This window comes from Populus trichocarpa, chromosome 19 (assembly GCF_000002775.5).
Source record: "Populus trichocarpa isolate Nisqually-1 chromosome 19, P.trichocarpa_v4.1, whole genome shotgun sequence".
Classification (NCBI taxonomy): Eukaryota; Viridiplantae; Streptophyta; class Magnoliopsida; order Malpighiales; family Salicaceae; genus Populus; species Populus trichocarpa.
In genome coordinates, this window is record NC_037303.2 from 3350587 (window position 1) to 3373748 (window position 23162).

Sequence of the window (23162 nt, forward strand, 5' to 3'; positions counted from 1 at the left end):
CATCACTGCCTTTAATGGTTTTACACTTCCCAACCCATCCTATGCTAATTAGGAAACCCAAGATAATATCATCTTTAGCTGCATCAATTCCTCTATTTTAGATGAGGTATTAGCATAGGTTGCTCCTTACAACACCTCTTTGAAGTCTTGTGCTAAAGCAGTACAAGTTCAATCTCAAGCACTCTCTACTCTGTGAAAAGAAAGTTAATCTACAAGTGATTACTTCATGACAATCACATGTCTCACAGACGAGTTGGCTAATGCTGGACAACCTCTAATGTGTGATGATATCATCACGTATTTATTTGTTGGGTTTGGTTCAGAATATGACTCTCTTGTTTCCATGGTCATTTACCATGATACCTCTCTCACCTTGGAAGAGGTTTATTCTATGCTCTTAACGTGTGAGACTCGTATTCAACATAATAATCAACCTCTATCTTTGCCCACTACCTTTACCAATATTATCACTCGACCCTTTTCAGGTTGACAAGGTCGCAACTACTCAATAGCACCCAAAGGCAGGGTACATGGTCAATTCAGTGACAATCATGATGGTGGTCATGGAAACATAATAATTTGTTGTGTCAACTTTGTGAGAAATCTGGTCATACAACCTCCCATTGTTGGAAACATTTTGATCCCATTTTTCAAACTCTACTACCGCTTCCAAATCTTCAAGCAAACCTTGTCTTCAATCAACCTCAACAACAATTAGCTGAATAAGAGTGATATCGTGACACTGACGCCACACATAATCTGACCAACAACTTAAGTAATCTAAACATCAGAAGTGATGATTTTTCTAGCAATGATTAAATTCATATTAGTGATGATACAAGTTTGAAAATCACTCATATTGTAACTGCTTTTTTTATCTAATTCCTCTTCATCTTTTATTCCTGATTAATTTTTTTTCCTAAAAAATTATAAAAAAATCTTTTTTCTATTCAAAAAATTACTCTAGATAATCATGTTTATTTTGAATTTTATAATTTTTTTTTGCTTAAGAATTACTTAGGAATGTGTTACATAAAGGATCTATGTCTGATGACCTTTATTGCTCCTCTCCATCTTTTTAATGCTGCTTTCCATTTTCTATTTTTTAGCGCTAAGGTTTCTATTGCTATTGGATTGGTCATGCCTCATATATTATTGTTCAAAATGTGCTTGGCCATAATAATTTACCTTTGGTTCCAATAATAGACAAATTGTTTGTCTTGAGTGTGAGATGGCTAAAAGCTGATTCACCTTTTTATTCTTCAATTCATTTTGTTTCAAACCACTTGAATTAATTTATTCTTATGTTTAAGCTTTGTTATTTCTAGTTATAGATTATGTTATTATGTTTGTTTCTAATTACATGCCTTTACTAAATTTCATATGGATTATTTTCTTCAAAATTAAAAACGACTTTGTTCCTTCCAAAATTAAAGCTCTTTAAAATTAATTAGGGGGCTGATCAGAACAAATGGGTTATGTTGAATATCTTTCCATGCCAACAAGAGTCCTCTCCCCAAGTTCCTCATAAACCAGAAATTTCTTCCTTACCATCCTGTTTATGTAACTAGACTGCTCATACTAACACTGTAGGTCAACTCCCACCTTCCACGAACCAGCTGCCAGGTGATCAGATCATGCCATAAAATCAGCCGCACTTGAATGCTCAGTCTACCTTGTTATGCTTAGGTGACACTTCAGTGTACACAACCAATTCCATTCCATCTTCAATTACTGCTGCTGTAATTTCTCAACCATCTGCTCCTCTACATTCCCCTACTCTGCAGGATGTTTCCAGATGAGCCCCGACAACACCATATGTTGGTATCGCTCGCCATCCATTACCTCGGTGTTTACTGACTAAGCATGTCTCTTATATCACAATTTACTTGTTTCTTCGAGGCTTCTAAACATCACCAATGGCGTGCAACCATGGACATTGAATTTAATGTTCTTGTCAAAAATGGTACATGGGATCTTGTACCTCCTAAGCCTAGTTATAATCTAGTAGGCAACAAACGGGTGTTTCACATAAAGAGACATGCAGATGGTCGTGTTGAGCGTTTTAAAGCATGACTGGTGGCTAAGGGATATCATCAGCAACATGGTGTGGACTACACATAAACCTTTAGTCAGTTAAGACAAGAACTATACATTTATTACTATCTTTAGCCATCACATGACAATGAAGCATTAGGCAGATTGACATCCAAAATGCCTTTCTACATAGTCTCCTACAAGAGGAAGTTTACATGCAACAGCCCTAATTAAGGATACATTTATCTCTTGACTTTTCCAATCATATCTGCCGATTGAAGAAGAGCTTATATGGCCCTGAAATAGGCTCCTAGAGCCTGATTTTCTAGGCTGATAGACATTTTACAGCAGATGGGCTTTGTTGGTTCAAAGGCAGATTTCTTCTTATTCACCCTTTACACTGCTATTTTCTCTAATTTCATCCTTATATATGTTGATGATATAATCATCTCCGGGACTAACTCTATTGAAATTGATAAGTTTATTCAGCAACTTGGTGCGACTAACTCCATTGAAATTGATGAGTCTATTCAACAACTTGGTGCTGTCTTTCTAGTTAAGGATTTAGGAACTCTATCCTATTTTCTTGGTGTAGAAGCCTTGGTTGATGGACATGATATGTTTTTGACGCAAAGAAAATATGTAGCTGACCTGTTACAATAGGTTCACATACATGAAGCCAGGCCTTGTTCAACTCCCATGAGTACCACTTGTATTCTATCTAAGTTTGATAGCTCTGACTTTCAGATCCTCAACTCTATCGATCGCAGCACTATTGGTGCATTACATTACTAAGGATTCACTCGTCCAGATATTGCTTTCGTGGTTCACCGTGTTAGCAAATTCATGCATCAACCCAAGGACAATCATTGGCAAGCTGTCAAATGCATCCTTTGATACTTAAAATCCACAGTGAGCTATGGCGTTCATTTTATAAGCACATCAGATCACTCTTTTCAGGGGTTCAGTGATGCTGATTGGGCTGGTGACAGAGATGATAAAAGTAGTGTTGGGGGCTATTGTATTTTTCATGGAACCAATCTAACCAGTTGGAGCTGCAAACAGCAACAAACTGTTGCTTATAGCAGTACTGAATCAAAGTATAAATCCCTCTCAAATACAGCGGCTGAAAAACGTTGGCTCCAATCCATTCTCCACGATCTGCAGCTTCCCTTAGTAACCAGTCCAAAACTATGGTGTGATAATATTGGAGCTACTTACTTGTTCTTTAATCCAATTTCTATGCCAGAACTAAACATAGTAAAATTGATTCTCACTATGTTAGGGATCAAGTTTTAGTAAAACAACTTCAGGTCTCCTTTCTATCTTCTAGGGATTAGTTTGCAGATTTATTAAATAAGCCACTGTCAGCCATTTGTTTTCAGCTACTGCAGGATAACCTTCATGTTCAAGACCTACCCATTCGGTTGAGGGGGCGTGTTGGAGATTGAATTCAAAAATGAAATTTCTTGCTGATATTTCGGGATAACTAATTTGGTTGTTAACATTGTGATGTTATCCTTTAGTTTTAAAATAGCTAACGTAGAGGAGAAGGTTAAAGATAATCTATCTGTAAAACCTTATACACTGTATTCTTTTAAGATTGCAGATTAATATTCAACTCTTTCTCATGTGAAACTCTTTTCCTTGTGCTTTCCTACACTTTCAAAGATGCTATTTTTGTCGTGGTTCATTTAAAATTGAAAAGCTTGAAATGACTATGGATCACTTGTGATGAGATCCCAATGGAGCTAAGTGAATTGGCAAGCTAAGGTTCTTAGCCAGCCATGGCTTTATATGGTCATGTTGACATAAAGAATGTCGCTTTGATCATATTAAAATATTAGACTTGCATATAAGGTTGGAGAAACAATCGTGAACTTTACCGGCGATTAAGAGATGGGTTTTCTCTCTATTAGGAGTAACAATCAGCATGTCTGATGAGCTGTGGTTAGTCAATCCTTTCAGTACATTATGATATGGTCGGTATGCATGGTTCTGCTAGATTCTTTGGTGTCTGGCAAAAATGACAAGTTTCTCGGAAAAATTGATGGTTAGGGATAAACCTTAAGATTCTCAGTTATCTTGATCAATCCATGTTGACCATCCTATCCTAAAATAGCAGTAGTACCTAAATTTAAGGCATGAGTTTGCATGCCTGTTTTTTTCGAGGTATGAATTTAAGGTACCCTCTCCTTTGTCATTGTTGATACTGGTAGAAAATGCTGCATAGCTTCAATGTAAGTTCTTATTCCTCTCTCCCTCTTTCGGACTCTCTAAATTAGTAATGCTTTAAAGAATAGGTAGGGAAATATGGTTATGGTTTTGTTATTATATCTAAAAACCATTTGTTTTGGATTTGAAATTCTTGTATGATTTGCTTGAGAGTTTTTTTTTTTTCCTCTCCATGTCTTTTGTCGTAGCAATGGGGGCATTTTCTGAGAAATTTTGCGTCAGAACATGAAAGAGAAGCCTCTAATTTTTATGAATTCACATTTGGCTGTTTCCTTCTCCCACCTTAATGTGTCTTTGATTTCATTTCAACTTTTTTCTGTACGTAAATGGACGTTCAAACAAGTTTTCTAGGAAATTTTGGCTCTGAAACAGATTGGCATTAAGAGTTCTTGTATTTAATATTTGATATATGATTATTTTTCCTTTCCTTCTGATATGATGCCCTGCCTTTATTTTATGAATCGAAGTGGGTTGATGAGGTTATTTGTTCTTGATCCTGATAGCACATTGTTTCGGATTTTCTCCTCTGCACTTTTCCTTTGGCATTAGTCTTTATGTTTGGAGTCTTGTATGATTATCTTAGGATACATTTTATGCACTGATAAAATTGCTTGATGACGTTCATCTGCACTCCTAACATCAAGTTTTGAGCCTCCAGGAAGGTGTTTCGACAGATAGATTTTATTTTTTCACCTGTTATGACTATTACATCTTGTATTCTGTTCAAGGACAACATTTCTTATGCAACTAATCTTTCAGAATCTATAATATCAAAACTTCAAAATCTTAAAATCTAGTATGCAGGAATTGTGGAGTACTTGTTTCTGCAACATCTTCTCAGTTAATGTACATTATTTTTTCTTCATGAGATTGTCCTGCGAATCGTTACTATGATAGATAAGTATCTTTATGATTTTTTTTTCGTTTCTTTTCTAATTTATCTGGTAAAGTTTCTGTAATTCTTTGCTGTAAATGAAATTTGTGTAAGGCTGCTTTCTGGGTCAGAATATGATTCATTTCGTGTTTCATTGCTAGTTGCTACTGTCGAACATGATTGTTCTGATTATTTTTTTTTGAATATCCTATGGTTGCATCAACTGCAGATTGATATGATAATGCCGAAATGCTATGAGTACAGTAGATAAGACAAAGCTGAATTGCTAAGAGCCAGTAGATATCCTCATTGATTTGCTGTTCTTGCATAATTAATCATCTTCTGATCATGCCCTCACCTCGGTTTCTATTTCGTGTTACAGCATTAAAATCGGAATCGGTGTAATCATACACCCGATAGAAGTTCACTCGGCGTTCACTCAGTGTATGCAACAATGGAAACACTTCGTGGACCTCAGCTTACAATGAACGATGGTGCTACACTGGTGACAGAGGTGGTATCGGATGATGATTCGCATCTTTGCCTCTATATATTATTGCAGGACATGATTAAAATTGGTGACATGGTTGTTGGGTTTGACATCGAGTGGGGCTTCAAAGGGACTTCTGCTAGCAGATCAGGAAGCACTTCTGGCAGAAACACCGAGAATCATTCTCAGTCTGACAAGTCAGAGCACCTTCCTAGGAGAGTAGAACATCACATTGCTGTGTTGACTTTCTGCACCAAACTTGGCTGCGTCCTAATAAGGCTCTCTCCTAATCATATCTCGCCATCTCTAAAACGCTTTCTCTCGATTAAGGACATTATGTTTGTAGGAGTTCATATCAAGGAAGATCTTCAAAGGCTAAGATGTGTTGACGGTCTGGTGGTTCGGAATGCGGTGGAGTTGAGTGAACTGGCTGCTAAAATATATGACCAACCTCGATTCGCTGCTTATAGTGCAAGGGAATTGGCTTACAGAATAGCTTCACTAAAAGCTGACTCAAAACCTCTCAATGTTTTATGGTCAAATTGGTTTGATCATACTCTTTGCCCTGAACAGATTGAGTCTGCAACCATTGATGCTTATGCAACGTACAAGATTGGCAAAAAGCTTATGGAAAGCGGCAGTAGCAGTGTCAAGAGGCTGTTCTCATAACCTGTACACTTATGTCCAATTTCAGCCTTGAGGAATTGTCGTGTCTGTCTATTCAATAATCCATGTCAGAGTGAAAAATGATTGTGTTCTGTTGTTGTCGTTGTCGTCCTCTGAGTTCACTGTTAGCCGATGGTGTTCCTGGTATTTCAGAGCCTTGCATTTCTTTTGTTTTTCACCATTTTGACCAATGTAGTACTCTATTATTATTATTATTATTATTATAAATTAACTTTAAATTATACAATACAAATATAATATCAAATAACAAAAAATAATCTTAAAATTTAAAATATTTATAAAAGAATTAAGAGAATTTTAACTTAAAAGTAATTATCCATAACCTCACATTTGGCTACTCCTAGAAAGTTATCTGTTTAGTATAAACACCAATCTCACGTCAACTAGGAGACAAGTATCTTAATCGTTTATAAATACAAAAGATATTTCTCTTTAAGAGATGCTTCTTAAAAAGAAAAAAACACACCATGTTAGTGAGACAATACATCTTGAGAAGCCTATCATATATGGGTGTGAACACACATAATCATTGGTGTCGTCTGTAAATACGTTAACCACGAGTAACTACCCAAATCCCTCGCCTTGGAGGCTATGATGGGCCCATCAATCTCTCTTCGGTCAAGAGACGAGAACCTTAATCACTTATAAGTACAAAAGATACATCTCTTTCCATGAGGCGCCCTTTAAAAGGACAAAACCATTATGTGGTTCTAGTGGGATAATATCTCTTGGAGGGCCTGCCATGTGTAGGTGTGGGTACACATCAACATTGACGCTGCCTATGGGAACATCAGTGATGTGTGACTACCTAAGCCCCTTGTCTAGAAGGCTATGATGATGTCATCAATCTCATAACAGCTAGGAGATGGAGATCTTGGTTGCTTATAAGAATAAAATGCACATCTTTTTTCTAGAAATGACTTTTAAAAGGATAAAATACAGGATGTAATTCTAGTGGAACAATACCTCTTAAGAGGCCTAACATATGCGACTGTGAATACATATCATTAATTTTATTACCTTTACCATAATTCTTTGTCCTATTTTTTCATTCTATACGGATATTTTCATTAATCTATTACTTTCTGACACTCACTGTCATAATTTTTTCCCAATAACAGGAGATCAGGGATTTCTCAATTCATATTACGAAGACTTTCCGACTGCACATGTTTTCCAACCTCATTTACCCCAGGAAGTATTGAAAACTAGGCCTCTACCTGATATGGAGCCACTCTCTACTTTATATAATGCAGATGTCGGTCTTTACACGCTTGCTAACAAGGTATTACTTGTGCACAAAATAAGATGGTTATTATTTATGCTGATAGGGAAGATTTACTGCTTCCATAACTGTTGATGCTATTTTTTTATGCTTTTGTTGTAATGATTGGAACAGAGTATCATATCTTCAACCTTTCCTCTCTTGTCAATTTCTGTAAATCTAACAAGTTCAACGCACAGGTTCAAATTAAATCTGCCTGGTCTAGCTGACTTTGAATGGGATTTTAAGTCTTTTGACTAGCCGTTAGAATGAACGTAAATTGAACTATAGTCTTTGTAGACCGGGCATGTGGTTCACAAACTTCAACGAAACAAGTCCCATATTAAAGGAGATTCTTTGATATTTAAGTAAAAGAAAAATAATGTATAACAAAAAAAATAAAAACATATAAGGGTGTAATTGTGAATATTGCTGTGTGTGGCATTGTATTGTGTTCTGTTTTGTTGTTATTTTATAACATGAGGTATTTATATACATTGATTATATGAAATTGTCTCATGGAAAGTGAAGATGTAGATATATGGTGTGAGAGTAATCATTAAAAATAATTATTTTTACTGTGCAGATATTTGCGTTCCGCCATCAATTGGAGAATTGTTGTTGAATCAGGGATTGAAGTGAGAAAAGACGAAAAAATTGATTGGCGTCTAGCATATGAACTAGGCTTGCCTACTTGTGACAGCACAGAAGAAGTCATCTAATCTTTTTTTTTTTTTTTTTTGATATTGTGATAACTTTTGTGGTTGTGGTTTGAAAAAAATTATTTTATATAAAGTACTTTTGGTTGAGGTTGGTTTTGTATTTATATATGTTTAGTTAAAATTGTGGTTGAAATTAAGGTTGAACAAAAAGTAGTTTAATGTGTTTGGTTAAGAATGCTTTTCAAATTGAGATTATAAAATAACTAAAAAAGATATATATATATATATATATATATATATATATATATATATATATATTGATGATTTTTAATTTAAATATTATATATTTAACTACTGCTATTACATCTTGAAATAAATAATACTTTATATAAAATATTTTTTATTGTTCCATTTAACTATCTACAATTCTATCATGTACGAAATTCATCGGACAAGGATTACAATTTTCATGGTTTTTTGAGCATGCAAAAAATTTAGATAAAATATCATCAGGAACAAAAGTGGAATTACGATTAAATTCTGCAAAATGCTACGCCATCATGCGATCTCCTTCTAATTTATGTAGTGTCATTGAATAATGTTAAACACTAGTTTTTTGAATAAAACACAATTAAAAATAAAAAAATTAAAATTTTTTTACTGGGTCAGACCCAGTCCAATACATTTAGGTTCGGACCGGACCTGGTCCGACCATGAATAGTGGAGATGTTATCCACTATTCACGTGAACTGTGCAAGTGAATTAATTCACTTTACACTGTTCGCTTTTGTAAAGCGAACACTGCAGAGTGAGTTGTAATTCACTCTGCACTGTTCGCTTTTGTAAAGCGAACAGTGCTTCACGTGAAATGTGCAAGTGAATTAGAATTCACTCTACACCGTTCGCTTTACAAAAGCGAACAGTGTAAAGTGAATTAATTCACTTGCACAGTTCACGTGAAGCAGTTTGGAGTTGCTTTTAATTCACCTGCATTTTCAACGCAAAATTAACTAGGACTTATAAATAGTAAACAACATTTCATATTTTACCAAACATGTATTTTCTGTTATTTGCTTCAAAAGCAGAAACAACCACAAAAATAAACACCCTTAATTAAAGGCACAACCAATTGACTAGACAACAATGTGTGTCCTCCCTTCTCTGTTTTTTTTAATTATTAATGTAGGTATTCGGGCCAATTTGTGAGCACCTTGATTAATCTTACGAGCCCTGAAGTTAACGACCATGTAAGTCTCTAGTGGCCCTGAGAGGACTTGAACTCGTGATCATTGGGGAACAAACTCAAAACCTGATTAGTTGAGTTACGTTCCCTTTTATGTTGTTTTTTTCTTTGATGTAAGACTGATATCATAAAGAATATGATGATGTGGTGAATTATCAACGCATTGTTAAATGAATTTTTTTTTTTTTTTTTACATAAATCGCATGTGGATTGAGTATAAGTTTAAAATATCGTCAGGAACCATGCCTGTATTCTTCATATGTGTACTGAATTATTAATGAAATTGAAAAGTATAATGAGCATTTGACGAGAAAAGGCAGCAAAAATCATAAAAATAAATAAGGTAAAATTTATAGAAAACCACATTTCTGGTACCTTCTCTCTTATGATGGGAAGAAATCTGCGAGTGCTTGCATGCCAAACTAAGAGAAATTCCCTAAAGAAGTTGGCAAATAAGAATACCAGGAAGCCATTACAAAGCTCATTCCTAGAGAGGTTCCATACATTGAAAAGAGAGATGGTGAAAAGAAACCTTCCAAGTTTTAATACTTGTAATTCATTTGAGGAAACTTTTCTTGAATTTGAATTAATATGCTTGTTTGTTTTGGTTTTTTCCTTTATTTATATCTTTTAAAAGAAAAGGCTTGCTTAAGCCAAGAATCCATAACAAAAAATAAAAAAACAAGTTGAAAAATATATTATCCAAGACAATGATTATATAGTTGTTGAAGAGTCAGCTTCCCAACACTATTTTTATCTAAAATCATCTCCACAACTTTTAGAATCCAATTACTAATTTCAAATTCAATTTTAATCATCTTTAAAATCCATGCAAAAAAAATCAAAGTTTTGAAACTAAATTTCTTTATTTTATTTTATTTTATTTATGCTATTGGGTCTTTATTTTTCTAGTGATTCATCAAAAACTTGCAAAAAAACCTAGGATCGAGTCTCGTGAATCATAGTCATTGCTAAGAGAACGTTTGGGAACGCGGCTGTGGCTGCGTTCCCAAAAAATTTAATTTTTTTTTATATTAAAATTTAATATGATTTGTACGTTTTGGATCGTTTTGATGTGCTGATGTCAAAAATGATTTTTAAAAAATAAAAAAATATCATTGGCATGCATTTTAACACGAAAAATTATTTGAAAAGTATCCGCAACCACACTGTAAAACCCACTCTAAATGGAGTTAAGCTTCGTCAGAAACATCTTCTCAATGGCTATCTATCCATCTTTTCCATAGCAAATTAAGATCAGAAAGGTCGATCCACCTGCCCAAATCCTATCAAGTTGATGCGCAATAGGATGATAATGGCGACTGAAACTGATATTTTTCACGCAACCTTTTTGTTATTATCATATTTTAATCATTAAAGTTCTTGTCAAACTTGAAAAGAAAATTGATGATTATGGCTATGGTCATGCAACATCCATAATCGATGGTTATGGCAGTGGTTTTAACTTTGGTTGACTCTTGTACGGAATCCCTAATTTGCACATAGATTGATCTTTAATCTGTTCGTGCCCATAGAAAGAGTCATTTTCTTGCATGAATTAGATTAATATAAGTTATATTTTCCCTCCGTGTTGGTATTTTTTTAAAGTATCTGAAGAACTCGAAACAAACTCTTATTCGATGAACAAGCTATATAAATTGATCTCGCAATTACATTCTTACTTTTCACCGTATTTAATATTTTGTTGTTTTTTAATAGGCATGTTTAACTTTTATTTTCTTTTTTTATTATAAACTTTTTTCTAGTTGCCTTCTTCTTGATAGTGTTGTTTTTAATAATTTATCTTAATTACTATATATATATATATATATATATATATATATATATATATATATATATATATATATATATATAAGTTATTTTATGTTGTGAACATATACACAACTTGTCATTGGTCCACCCACCACTTGCTATTGTTATATGATGCCCTCTTTATGTGCTTGTTTGCCTCTTGGCTTTGTACAGTAATAGGCATTTAAAGGGAAACTTTTTTTTTTTAAAAAAAGAAATCTGAATCTTTTGAACCACCAACACATGTACCAAACTTTTTGATTCTGTCCATCATAGAAATATGAATATGATATCAACTTTGCCACTAGCACCCCCTTTTATTTTGTTTTTGCGGGAAAACACTTTTTTTAAAAACAATTTTCTCCACTTTTTAATATTTGGTAACTTTAAAAAAAAATTAGTTGAAGAGAAAATATTTTTCTCTGGAAGAAAAATATGGTCTTAAAAGAAGAAAAATATATTCTCCAAAAAACACTTTCCGAGACTTAAAAAATGTTCAAATGATTAAATACTTTTTTATTTTTATTTGTTTTATTTGAAGTAATTTGTGAAATTGTTTTTTTTTTATTTCATACTCCTTTAACTTTTTCTTCTATCAGATTTGGTTCTCATTCTATCAATAATTTTTTTTAAAAATTAATAAGTTATTTTTCAGCTCTTTTTTATGGCATAACCAAACATTAAAAACTGTTTTTTAATTCATTTTTTATAATACTGCTAAACATCAAATAATAATTTATTTTTTAAAAAACTATTTTTAACAAACAAATGAGACCTAGATTACAAAGTTAAAACAAGGCAATTACAAGATGTTGATTGATATTGGAAGGTTTTCTAGCATTGAATTTTCTCATTTGATGATTGAGATCTTCTTCAATCTTAGTGAATTGTCATTGAACTAACCCACCATTGTCAATGATTTTATTAACTTTTACTCTCTAGTTCTTGATGAGTCATTAGCAATAGAGAAATTCTAATTGATATAGACTTACTTTTTTCGATAGTAGATGTAGACTTACTCTGACTTTTTCTTTTTAGTTATTGCTTGTCATTTTCCAATAATCAAGACACATGGCGACTAACCCTAAAATATTTAATAATTAAAAAGTAAAAGCAGATTATAAAGGTGGGACATTAGTGAATCATCATCCTTATCCTAAAAGGCTGTATGCTTCACGACAAGCTCTATTATTTCTAACATAGCTTTTTTCGTTGAAATTTATATAGTTCATGGAAGGGACATGGATACCTTCGATATCAAGACACATAGCCACCTATGAGAGAATCATTGTTTGAGTTTAAGGTTGTGAAAAGATGGAAAATAATATTTTGTCTAAACACGAGCAAAGTTGATAATACTATGGAAGCTAATTAAATCTTGAAATTAGCTTCCTCCTCTTAGTTTGAGTCCACAAGGACATGGACTGGACAGTATCTGAGGCTGTTTTTTTTAGTATTATACAAACTTGGGAATATGCATTTCTGATACCTTCATTTACTTGATATTGTAACGTCTACAGTTCCTGGAAGTTGTCATATTCTAGAGTAGTTTTTATACATTATCTTATTTCCCATGTATTTGGAACCAATTCCGCCTCTCCTTCAATCTAAGTTCTGCATGCACAAGACATTGCCTCTCACTCATACTCCTTTTTTTTTTTTTTCCTTTTGGAATGGATCATGGGTGAGATTGATTATTATTAAGATTGTGATTTTCATGATTTGTTTGTGTTAAAAAACTATTTCAACTTAAAAGTTTAAGTTATTATGTGAGTTTCCAAGATATGATTTATATTATTTTCTAACTCGTCCCTTTAAGTGAGCCATTTGATCTTGAAACTTGTAAATACTCATACTACTTTATGTTTAATTTTTATCAAATAGATAGGGTGGTGAGATTCAAACTTGTAACCGCTTGGTCATCAAGACTCTGATACTATGTTAAAGAACTATTTCAATCTAAAAACTTAAACTATTAGGTGAGGTGCCAAAATATTATTTATATTATTTTTTAACAATTCATGAGAGTAAATCGAACTTTACAAGACAAGATGCGACTAGATGAAACCGAACAAGGCGAATGTCTCATAGTAGGTGTGGGATAAAAAATAGTCTATGGATCCATGTGCTCGCTCACCAAACACTAAGGTAAGTGAAATCTACCTCAACATGTACATTCTCATAAGTTAAAGAACAAGGTATTTGACATGATCATGTGTGTTCCATAGCTTCACTTGAAACTTTGGCAGTTATTTTACTTATTCCTGTTTTTGCATTCAGTATAATTAAGACTATTATCTCCCTCAATACACAGGCTCCACAGTTGTGTGAGGCATGTCACTAATGCTTTGACATTTCCAATGTAACTGTAATTCCTCCTTGGGGTGGCCAGGATGACAATCATGAAGGACAGCTAATGTTTGGCAATTTAAATTATGGAAGCACAATATGGTCCAAGCCAATAATGTCGAGCTACAATAATCAACCATGAGCTATAATTATTCCTTCCTGTGTTCTTTGATTGAAGCCTTGTTCCTTTGTGATGAACCCTAGCTAGCTAGCATTTTCATAACCTATTCACATAACTTATGTTTTAAGCTTTATATAAAGTCCATTAATTCTGTAAGGACACAATTTTTATGCTAGCAACGAAAGATAAACAGGTACAAACACACAAAGTAATAGAGGGCGATTGAAGGACAAAAACCAAGCTGAGCCTGGGAGATGTCTACAATATTATTAAATAAAATATCGTAAAACTAGATGGGATAGGAAACAAAAACAAAGATTAATGTTCTGAAATGATTAATGGTCATTCTTACAGTGTTTAAGCATACAAAATCACTGAAGAAGAGGAAGAGAAAATTAGTTTGGTCGCCCAAAAGACACAACAACTTGAAGAAATGATACCTTGGAATCTCATCCGGAGTTAAGATGCCACATATGTTTTATTATTTTTTACTTTCTTCCATTTTCTTAGAAACCAAACATAGAAAAAAAGGAAAAAAAAGGAAAAAAAAGAAAAGCAAAAAAGGGGAAGGTAATTCAAAGCCAAGAATTAGACTTGCCTAGAGGCGTCATTGCCTCTTATCACCATCTTTCTTTTGAATCTTTAGGCCACGGATCTAAGGCTGTTTCATTATGCCCAGAAAGGAATCCTTCAAACAGTCTTCTCTCCCAAAGTGCCATGATGATCTCCTCCTTCGACTCGACCTGCAATGGAAACCCTAATCGGAAAAGAAAATCTGATCAAGAAAAAGAAGGAAGGAAGGAGGAAAAGAAGATGCCAACATTTTCATGTTCTTGGTTATTTATACACGCCATGAGTACTGAGGCTAAGAGGTTTCTTGGGTCTTGGGTTTTAGACGGATGACAGGAACTAAAATAGAAGAAAATAAATTAATGTAAGCCACGTACAAGTGAGGGTCTACTTTGATATAATATATACAATGAAGGAAATATATCTCATTAATTTAATGAACCTATGGTGGGAATATAAGGTGAACCATCTAAATGTAAGGTCCATTAAGAAAATAAAAATAATTAGCCATCATTAATAAAGAAAGGAAAAATTACAAGTGATTATTGATTTGTTTAGAAAACTTAATAATTGATTAAGTGGCTTGAATATAGCCACCATTAACTTGATTAATTTTTTTTTTAATCAAGTTTGGTGAGCACTAACTAATTAAGTTTGATCAAGTGGCGCAGAAACCATTATTAATTATTCTTGTATAATTAATTATAGATTTAGCTCATAAATACAATGAATTTGCTTAATTTCAACATGGAAGGACATATTAATTAATCAACATTAGTACTAAAGAAATGAAAAATTAGAAGTGATTATGGATTAGTTTAGAAATCTCAATAAATTAATTAATTTTTTTTTTATCAAGTTTGGTGACTGTATTAATTAATTAAGTTTGACCAAGTGGTGCAGAGACACCATTATTATATGTAGCTGATAAATACAATGAATTTGTTTAATTTGAACACGAAAGGGCATATGTTTTGACGAAAACATGTTTAGATGGTGAAAATTATGCTTAAAGTTGCAACAATAAGATATATTATAGAGTAGTACGGTCATTCTCAAGCCTTCTGGATGGTCCAAGCTTTTGATCAAGGACTTGACCGAATTTCTGGAGACATTCGGTCTTGGTTCATATTTGTTGATATATACAACATGATAAAAAATTATCTTAATTTAAAAATTTAAGCTATTAGATGAGGTTTAAGAATATGATTTATATTATTCTCTAACACATCCCCTCAAATAAAAGCTCTTTGAACTTAAAACTTGCACAGTGTTGTGAGATTCGAACTCGTGACCGGCCACTTAGTCATCAAGGTTCTGATATCATGTTAAAGAACTAATTCAACTCAAAAGTTTAAACTGTTAGGTGAGGTCCTAAGAAATGATTTATATTATTCTCTAACATAACCAACAATTAATTTGATTTTTAAAGAAATAATTCTCAATTTCAATAATTCCAAAATTTTATGTGTTATTTAAAATATTCTAGAAATTGTTTTGAGAGTCTGTGTATCTTCTTAGGAAAGGAAAATCTTTTTTCTTTCTATCAAAATCAAAACCATTCTAGAAAATGCCATCGCAATGATGCTTAATAAAAGGTCGAAAGGAAAAAGAAAAAAGAAAAACGAAAAACTAGAGGAGTAAAAAAGAAAAAAAAAGAAAAAGGGGTTTAAAGCAACTTTTGAGATGACTTTGCATGAATGTGAATATTACTTCACCTGAAGGGAAAAGTGATGTCAGATGATTCAGAAATCAAGATAAGTTCACATAATTGATTCTCAACTCAATCATTTACCTATTCAATTTTGTTGTGCTAGTTTTTATTTTATTTTTTTTTTCTGATGGGGTTCCGGTAAGCGTTTTTAGTTTTTATTTTTTTAAAGGAGAGTATTATTATTGCATCAAAATTTTGTTGAACAAAAAAAAAATTTAGTCCATAAGGAATTTTTTATTCTTGTTATTAAACTTTGATCAATTTTAAAAACTCTTGATTTAACTTTTTGCGTAGTATGAATATCAAATTAAATCATGTAAAAATCAATTTAATGTGATTCAATTGATTTAATGAGTACAAAAACAACTCAAATGACCGATACTGGCTTTCCATATAAGAAGAGAATCTTTTGTTACAATAATAGAAGCAGTTAAGGCCGGCTTCATGAAAGAAAGCAAGTTTAGCAAAAATATAGATAAAAAACTATTTGGCATTATTATTAAACCCGACTCAACGAATCAACTTCGAAACCTTTTGACCTATTAACCTAAATGGGAGTTGACTCTAGCTGATTTAGTTAACTTGATACGTTCAAAGACAACTCAAATAATCGGTAAAAATATGATTTAACTTTTTTAAAAATTCTAGATGACATCTTTTTTCTATGAATATCGAGACAATGATATATTTGATCAACTTAGCCTTTGTGGGTTAACTCACAAAACTTGCGACCCGAATCACGGACTTCACTGGTTTTAAAAATTTGATCTTTTTAAACTATTTTTTATTTAATGATATGATAATACAAATATATGCTTGCAAAAATTGAACACCAACCATATACCGAGATGATTATGAAAACAAATGAAAAGTGCTCAACAAAAAAATTTATTGATTTAGATAATATTGATTACAAGTTTATGATTATCATAAAGGTAAATTTGTTCAAGACTTATATGTATACAATACATGTTGATGAAGCAAGTTTGAGGTTTGTAATTCATAGAAGCAAATGGAAGAGAAATGATTTGTCAATTATGATATTTAAAATTGTTATGCACTTTAAGCGAATAAAGAAACAGAGTCTTGATTAGATATTCACAAGATAGAGATAAAAATAATTTAAACTTGAGAATGAGTTCTTTCAATTCATATACAAAGAGACTGTTGTGGGAGGATTACTAAGGAAAATTATATGTTTTTTTTATTCCTATTTAATTTAGAAAACTATTATGTTTAATAATTTTATTTTTTCTAGTTCATTAAGAATTTTTGTTGCTTTTTATTTATTTTTGGGTTTCTTAGTTTGTTTAGGATGATTTTTTGATTTATCTAAAAAGTTGTAGTCCTTTTAAAGAGAGAAACTACTTAAACAAAAATATTCAATAATAAAATTTCAAATTAAAATTTTTATGTGATGACCTTATCCAACACAATTCTGTATTGTTTTTGCTTAATTTTTTTTATATTGTTTTTGTCTATGTTAGTTTGACACAAATTAAATGGTGAAATGATCTCTCAATAAATAATTGGTTGGTGCATTACATAAAGACAATATAATTAGTTTTTTTTTTTGCCATTCTAATGTCCATGACAATTGATCTTTGGGCATGAAAATTGTCCCTTCACAAACTATAATGATACTAAAGATAAATAATTCAATGAGTAACTTAGATTATAAATTAAGAAATCCACGTGAATCCATACTCAAAGACTTTTTCCCTCATCAAACTGAAAATCTATTGGCAATATTAGTCAGCTAATCCATCTCTTTTCAAAATGACAAAACTGGATAATGTTTTTTTTTTTTTTTTGTACAAAATGTGTCACTAATCAGAAGTGGGTACCAACCAAGTCACATCCAGTTGAGAAGTCAGCAGTGGATAGAGATTAATGTGAAAAATATATAAAAAATAAAGTGGATTTCCTTTGATAATTTAGGTCTGATTCCAAGTGGCTATCCAACTAAGTCTTGATACACACATTCACTGGTCGGTGTGTGCATTAACTATGTTCCACATCTCTAGTGCTTTGAGATTGAGAGAAATGTGCTTTAAGAACGATTTTTATAATCATTAAAAAATAATTAAATGATCTTATAGGTTAGATGTTGTGGACATCCACATTTTATGCAGCAAAAAAAAATAAAAAAAAATTGTTTATTGCACGTAGTTGGATTAAAAAATAAAATAGAAGACATCTCTTGGCAAAGACAAAACGAGGTTCACCAAGATAGATTGCCGACAGAGATTTGATAAACTACACAAGCACTTATATCCTGAATAAGGTGCTTTTTATTTTTATTTTTATAATATCTCTTGGTTGATTAAGGTGTTTTGACGGATTTCCTTCTCATTAAATTAGTTTATTGTAGTAATTAAATATAACCTTTAAGTCAAGTGTTTTCCTTAAAAAAAATAAAAAAAAATCACAAGAAATTCAATAGTTGAGTTCTTGAGGATATAATCACAAGAAAAAATAGATATCTTATCATTTTCAATAGAATAATCGATAGAATCAAGTATATAATTAAAATATTTTACAGTTCAAGAATTTGAAATCACAGAGAAAATTATTTAGGACGTATAAACTAAAACAAAAGCCTATAATTCAAGTTTTTTTTTTTTTTTTTTTGTATGGATCTTCCCTGCTAAAACCCTAAAGAAATTTTGCAAGTATACATCTATTTCTTTGTAGCAATAGCAAGTACTTCGTCTGCTTCTCTCTCTTCTTCTTTTCCTTCCAGTTTGGTTATATATATCCAGTTGATTTGCAATCATTATGTGGTCTGTTGGCTTATAAATTAAAAACAAAGAACGCAAAAAATTGCATGTGTACAAAAATTCTTGGATGAATTTCTTTAAGCACAAGTTATTTTGTGCATGATTATAGGGGGTTTGGAGCAGTCAAATTTGCTTCAAAATTAAGGTAAGTTACATGACTTTTCTTGCATCTATCAAGATGCACTCAAAGTCTACGAATCAATCGAGATGAAAATGTTTTCTTCTAGTTAGGTCATGACCCAACTCTATTTGAAGATAACAAATTTTATAGAAGCATATCCAAGTGAGTTCCTATAAAATGTATTTTCAGATCTTATTGAATAGAATTTGAATTTTTGAACTAAGTGGTTCTTGTGAAAATCTCAACTCCTACTACATCATTTAGTGTTCAGTTATATCAAAAATTCATTACTAGAATTTTTAGATTTATTGATGAAATTTTTAATCGGTATTTATACTCATAGTCCATCAGCATGAAACTTACCGGTGGGCTTATGGGTGGAAATAATTCATCAAAAAAACTCTCGTCGGTGATTAATTTGTAGTCTATTGGTGAGTCCGTCGATAATGATTTATAGATGGATATTTACTGACGGACAAAGCGCGCCAAAAAAACTTTACCCGCTTTATTCCATCGGTATTTCCATCGCTGAATATAACATATCACTAATAGAAAAACTGTATGCCATTCCATCAATGGTTTTTTTTGTCCGTTGGTATATTCGTCGATGAATTTAACATATAACCGTCAAACAAACCATCTATTATTTTGTTGCTTAAAAATTAAGGCAAGTTGCATGACTTTTCTTGCATCTATCAAGATGCACTCAAAGTCTACGAATCAATCGAGATGAACATGTTTTCTTCTAGTTAGGTCATGACCTAACTCTATTTAAAGATAACAAATTTTATAGAAGCATATCTAAGTGAGTTACTATAAAATGTATTTTGAGATCTTATTGAATAGAATTTGAATTTTTGAACTAAGTGGTTCTTGTGAGAGTTTTTTTATAACCATAGAGTCAAGTCCTACTACATCATTTAGTGCTCAGTTAAATTAAAAATTCATTATCAGAATTTTTAGATTTATTGATGGAATTTTTATCCGTATTTATACTCATAGTCCATCGACATGAAACTTACCGGCGGGCTCATGGGCGGAAATAATCAATCGAAAAAACTCTCGTCGATGATTTGTGATATATCGATGAGTCCGTCGATAATGATTTATAGATGGATATTTATTGACGGACAAAGCACGCCAAAAAAACTTTACCCGCTTTATTCCATCGGTATTTCCATCGCTGAATATAACATATCACTAATAGAAAAACTATATGCCATTCCATCAGTGGTTTTTTTTGTCCGTTGGTATATTCGTCGATGAATTTAACATATAACCGTCAAACAAACCATCTGTTATTTTGTTGGTAAGTAAATAGTGGCAGTGACATTTGCAGTAATTCTTTTCCAATTCTTTGGAATATATATTTTTTTAACCTTGTCAGTAATAATTTTATATATATATATATATATATATTTAAATCTATTAAATATAAATAGAAAATAATAAAAAATTAAATTAATATAAAATTCAAATATTTATTACAAATTTAAATATTTATAAGTTCAAATATAATTAATCTAGAATAAAGGCACTGGAGGAGGAGGAGGAGGCGAGTCTTCGTCTGGACCATGAGGCGAATAAGAAGGAGCATATGTACCACCCATTTGTAATCTCATCTCCATTACCAATCAGTGGAGTTTGGTCGTCTTAACATTGAGTCGTTCATAATCAGTAGCAAGATAAGTCATCCAATCTTTAACTTGTTGGTCTAAAATCGCATTGAACTTTAGAGTTTAAGTGCTTGGAACCAATTGCGAGCATTCAATGGTTGAAACACTGTGGGTCATTCACAAGTCCTTGGCCGTAATGTTAGAGAGATCATATATCCAATTTTTATCTGGTCCACCAGATAATCCTGCCTCTAACTACAAATTCGGATCAAGATCCGAATGGATCAAAGGATTGTCATCATATCTCGCCTTCAACAGGGTGTTATATGCATTCTAGAAAAAAAAGTCAGCAAATTTAAAAAAATAATAACTTAAGAAAAAAAAAGCTGAAAACAACATACCATAAAGTGTTGAGCTCGGCTATCCACGAGTTGGTGGACCCTTTTTTGGTGATCATCAATTCGCACGTGCGTTTTCACAAAAAGCTCCATCAGGCTTGGTTCGCGTCCAAGAACCATAATTTACAAACAAAAATTATTGTTAGTTAAATATATTTATAAAAAAAACAAATAAAAAAAATATATGCATTTAAAAAAGAATCTTACCATCAACTTCGAAGCTACTGGTAGGTGTGGTAACAGAATCGTGAACACGCCGATTATAGTTCTCAGCACCAAAGTGTGATTGTTGCACTAAACAATCAGACATCACGTGCTGAATATATTCCGTCCACATGGCCTCCGAGATGTACGGAGGTCTGAAATCCTTCCAAACCGTCATCTCCTTCTAGTCTGGAAGCTCTCTTTTTTTAGCTTTTTTTTGCGCCTCTTAACAAAAATCACGCAACCTTTATGGTATAAGTGAATTATTTGTTTGTTAATGAATACTATAATTGAATAAAAGGATTAAAATTTTTTATCTTGATTTCAATCTTATCTAGATGCAGCATGAATTTTTCATACCTTTCTTGCAATAGCATTGTCAGCTCTATTTCATTCAAATTTTTCCTTGTGGTTAAAATTGTTTTTCGGATCTTAATTTGTTCTCTCCCTCCCTGCTTGCAAATGGTGTTGTTTTGCCTCTATTTTTTGCATGTATTTGAGCTTGCCATAATGTTCCAAAGACACCACAGCACTGGCTGTGCTTGGTTTCCTTTAGTTTTTCCCTTTCCATGATCATCTATACTGATTTGATTTGTTCACTTTAGGAGACCAGTAGCTGTGCTGCCATGACAAAGCGTTTCTTTAGGGTTTTTTGGCGGCACTTGCAAATCCAGACTTAGTTGCTCTTTTACCAATTCATCGAATGCTTTTTGACCAATGCCTTATGACTTATCTTCTTTTTCTGAGTGACCAAGGATGGCTAAGCTTATTCAGAATCAGTTATGTTCATTTGCCTCATGACTTGAACTTCTTTTTTGCTCAGAGCTGGTAATGTTGACTAGGTGAAGTTGTTGTGTCTCCGTTTGCTTGAATCTTTTTCCTCAGAATACTGCCAGGCTTATGCATTAACTGCAACTGTTGGCTTTATTTTACTTCATGCATGAATTTTACTTTGCTTTCTTTGACTCCTGCTGGTAAGGTTTGTCCAAGCAGAGTTTTTATTCAGCCAAATCAAAGCTGAGGAGAGATTCTTTGCCAAACTTAGTTTTGAAAGAAATTTAGTTTTGTCTTTCATTCTTAATGAAAGTTTAAAGGATTGATTATATATATATGGATATGGATAATTAAAATAAATAATCGTTTTAAATTCTGAAAAGGAAAATGTGTTTATTAAGTCAAACTTGCCATTCCTTATCTATGATTTTTTTTTTTGATGAAAATATTTTTTTATTAATAATGCCACTTTTTTTTCAATAAAAACCCAAGATAATTAAAATACACATTGAAAAAACCTCAATAATTTGAATTAACTTGATACAAAAACTCCCATTTTATTATTAATTGTTTTCACGAGAACACATTTTTTTTTTATTTGTAGCATGTTTATATTTTTAAAAAATCTTATCATAATTTAACCAAGCCGCACATTTTTTTTAACTTGTTTTGACTAAAAAAATACCCTAGAAGTATAATAAATTAAAACCTTAATAATCTTATTTTTAATTTAAAAGCACCATTTAATCACTCGAAAAATAAAAAAATCAAACTAGATCCAACAAAATTTCACAAACCTTTATTTTGAAATGGTTAAAGAGCAAAACCACCATCATTAAACTTTCCTTCTAAGTTAGCATTGATTTGTTTTTGGCCAAATTAAAGTGTGTGGCTGAATTGTTTTCTCTTCTCTTTTTTCTAGTGGCTTTCTTGTTTATCTCTTGGAATCCAAGAGCTTAAACATGATGAAAAAATATCTTGGGGACTAAAATGTAAAAATATAAAACTATGTGGATCAAATATGAAAAAAATAAAAACTTCAATGTCTAAAGTATACTTTCACGTGTAAAAAGGTGAAAGATTGGAATGTTAGAAACTAGTTGATTTTGGAGGATAAGGTGACAGATTGGAATACAATATTGTTTGAATTAGTTATACTGCATGGCCTAGCCTTTTGGTTGAAGTCAAGGAATGAGAAATTATTTCTT

At 32.2% G+C, this 23162-nt stretch overlaps 1 protein-coding gene across 2 annotated transcripts; it reads left to right on the forward strand.

Annotated features, from left to right (window-relative positions):
- Nucleotides 1–4120: 4120 nt before the first annotated feature.
- On the forward strand, nucleotides 4121–6480 carry LOC7453543 (protein RISC-INTERACTING CLEARING 3'-5' EXORIBONUCLEASE 2). 2 transcript variants are annotated; one of them, XM_024591363.2, is made up of 2 exons: nucleotides 4121–4277; nucleotides 5529–6480. In XM_024591363.2, the coding sequence occupies exon 2, from the start codon at nucleotides 5601–5603 to the stop codon at nucleotides 6303–6305; it is 705 nt and encodes a 234-aa protein (XP_024447131.1). In that variant the 5' UTR covers nucleotides 4121–4277; nucleotides 5529–5600; the 3' UTR covers nucleotides 6306–6480. The 2 variants fall into 2 exon arrangements, with proteins under 2 accessions (XP_024447131.1, XP_024447132.1); XM_024591364.2 differs by lacking the exon at nucleotides 4121–4277 and adding an exon at nucleotides 4287–4340.
- Nucleotides 6481–23162: the final 16682 nt, after the last annotated feature.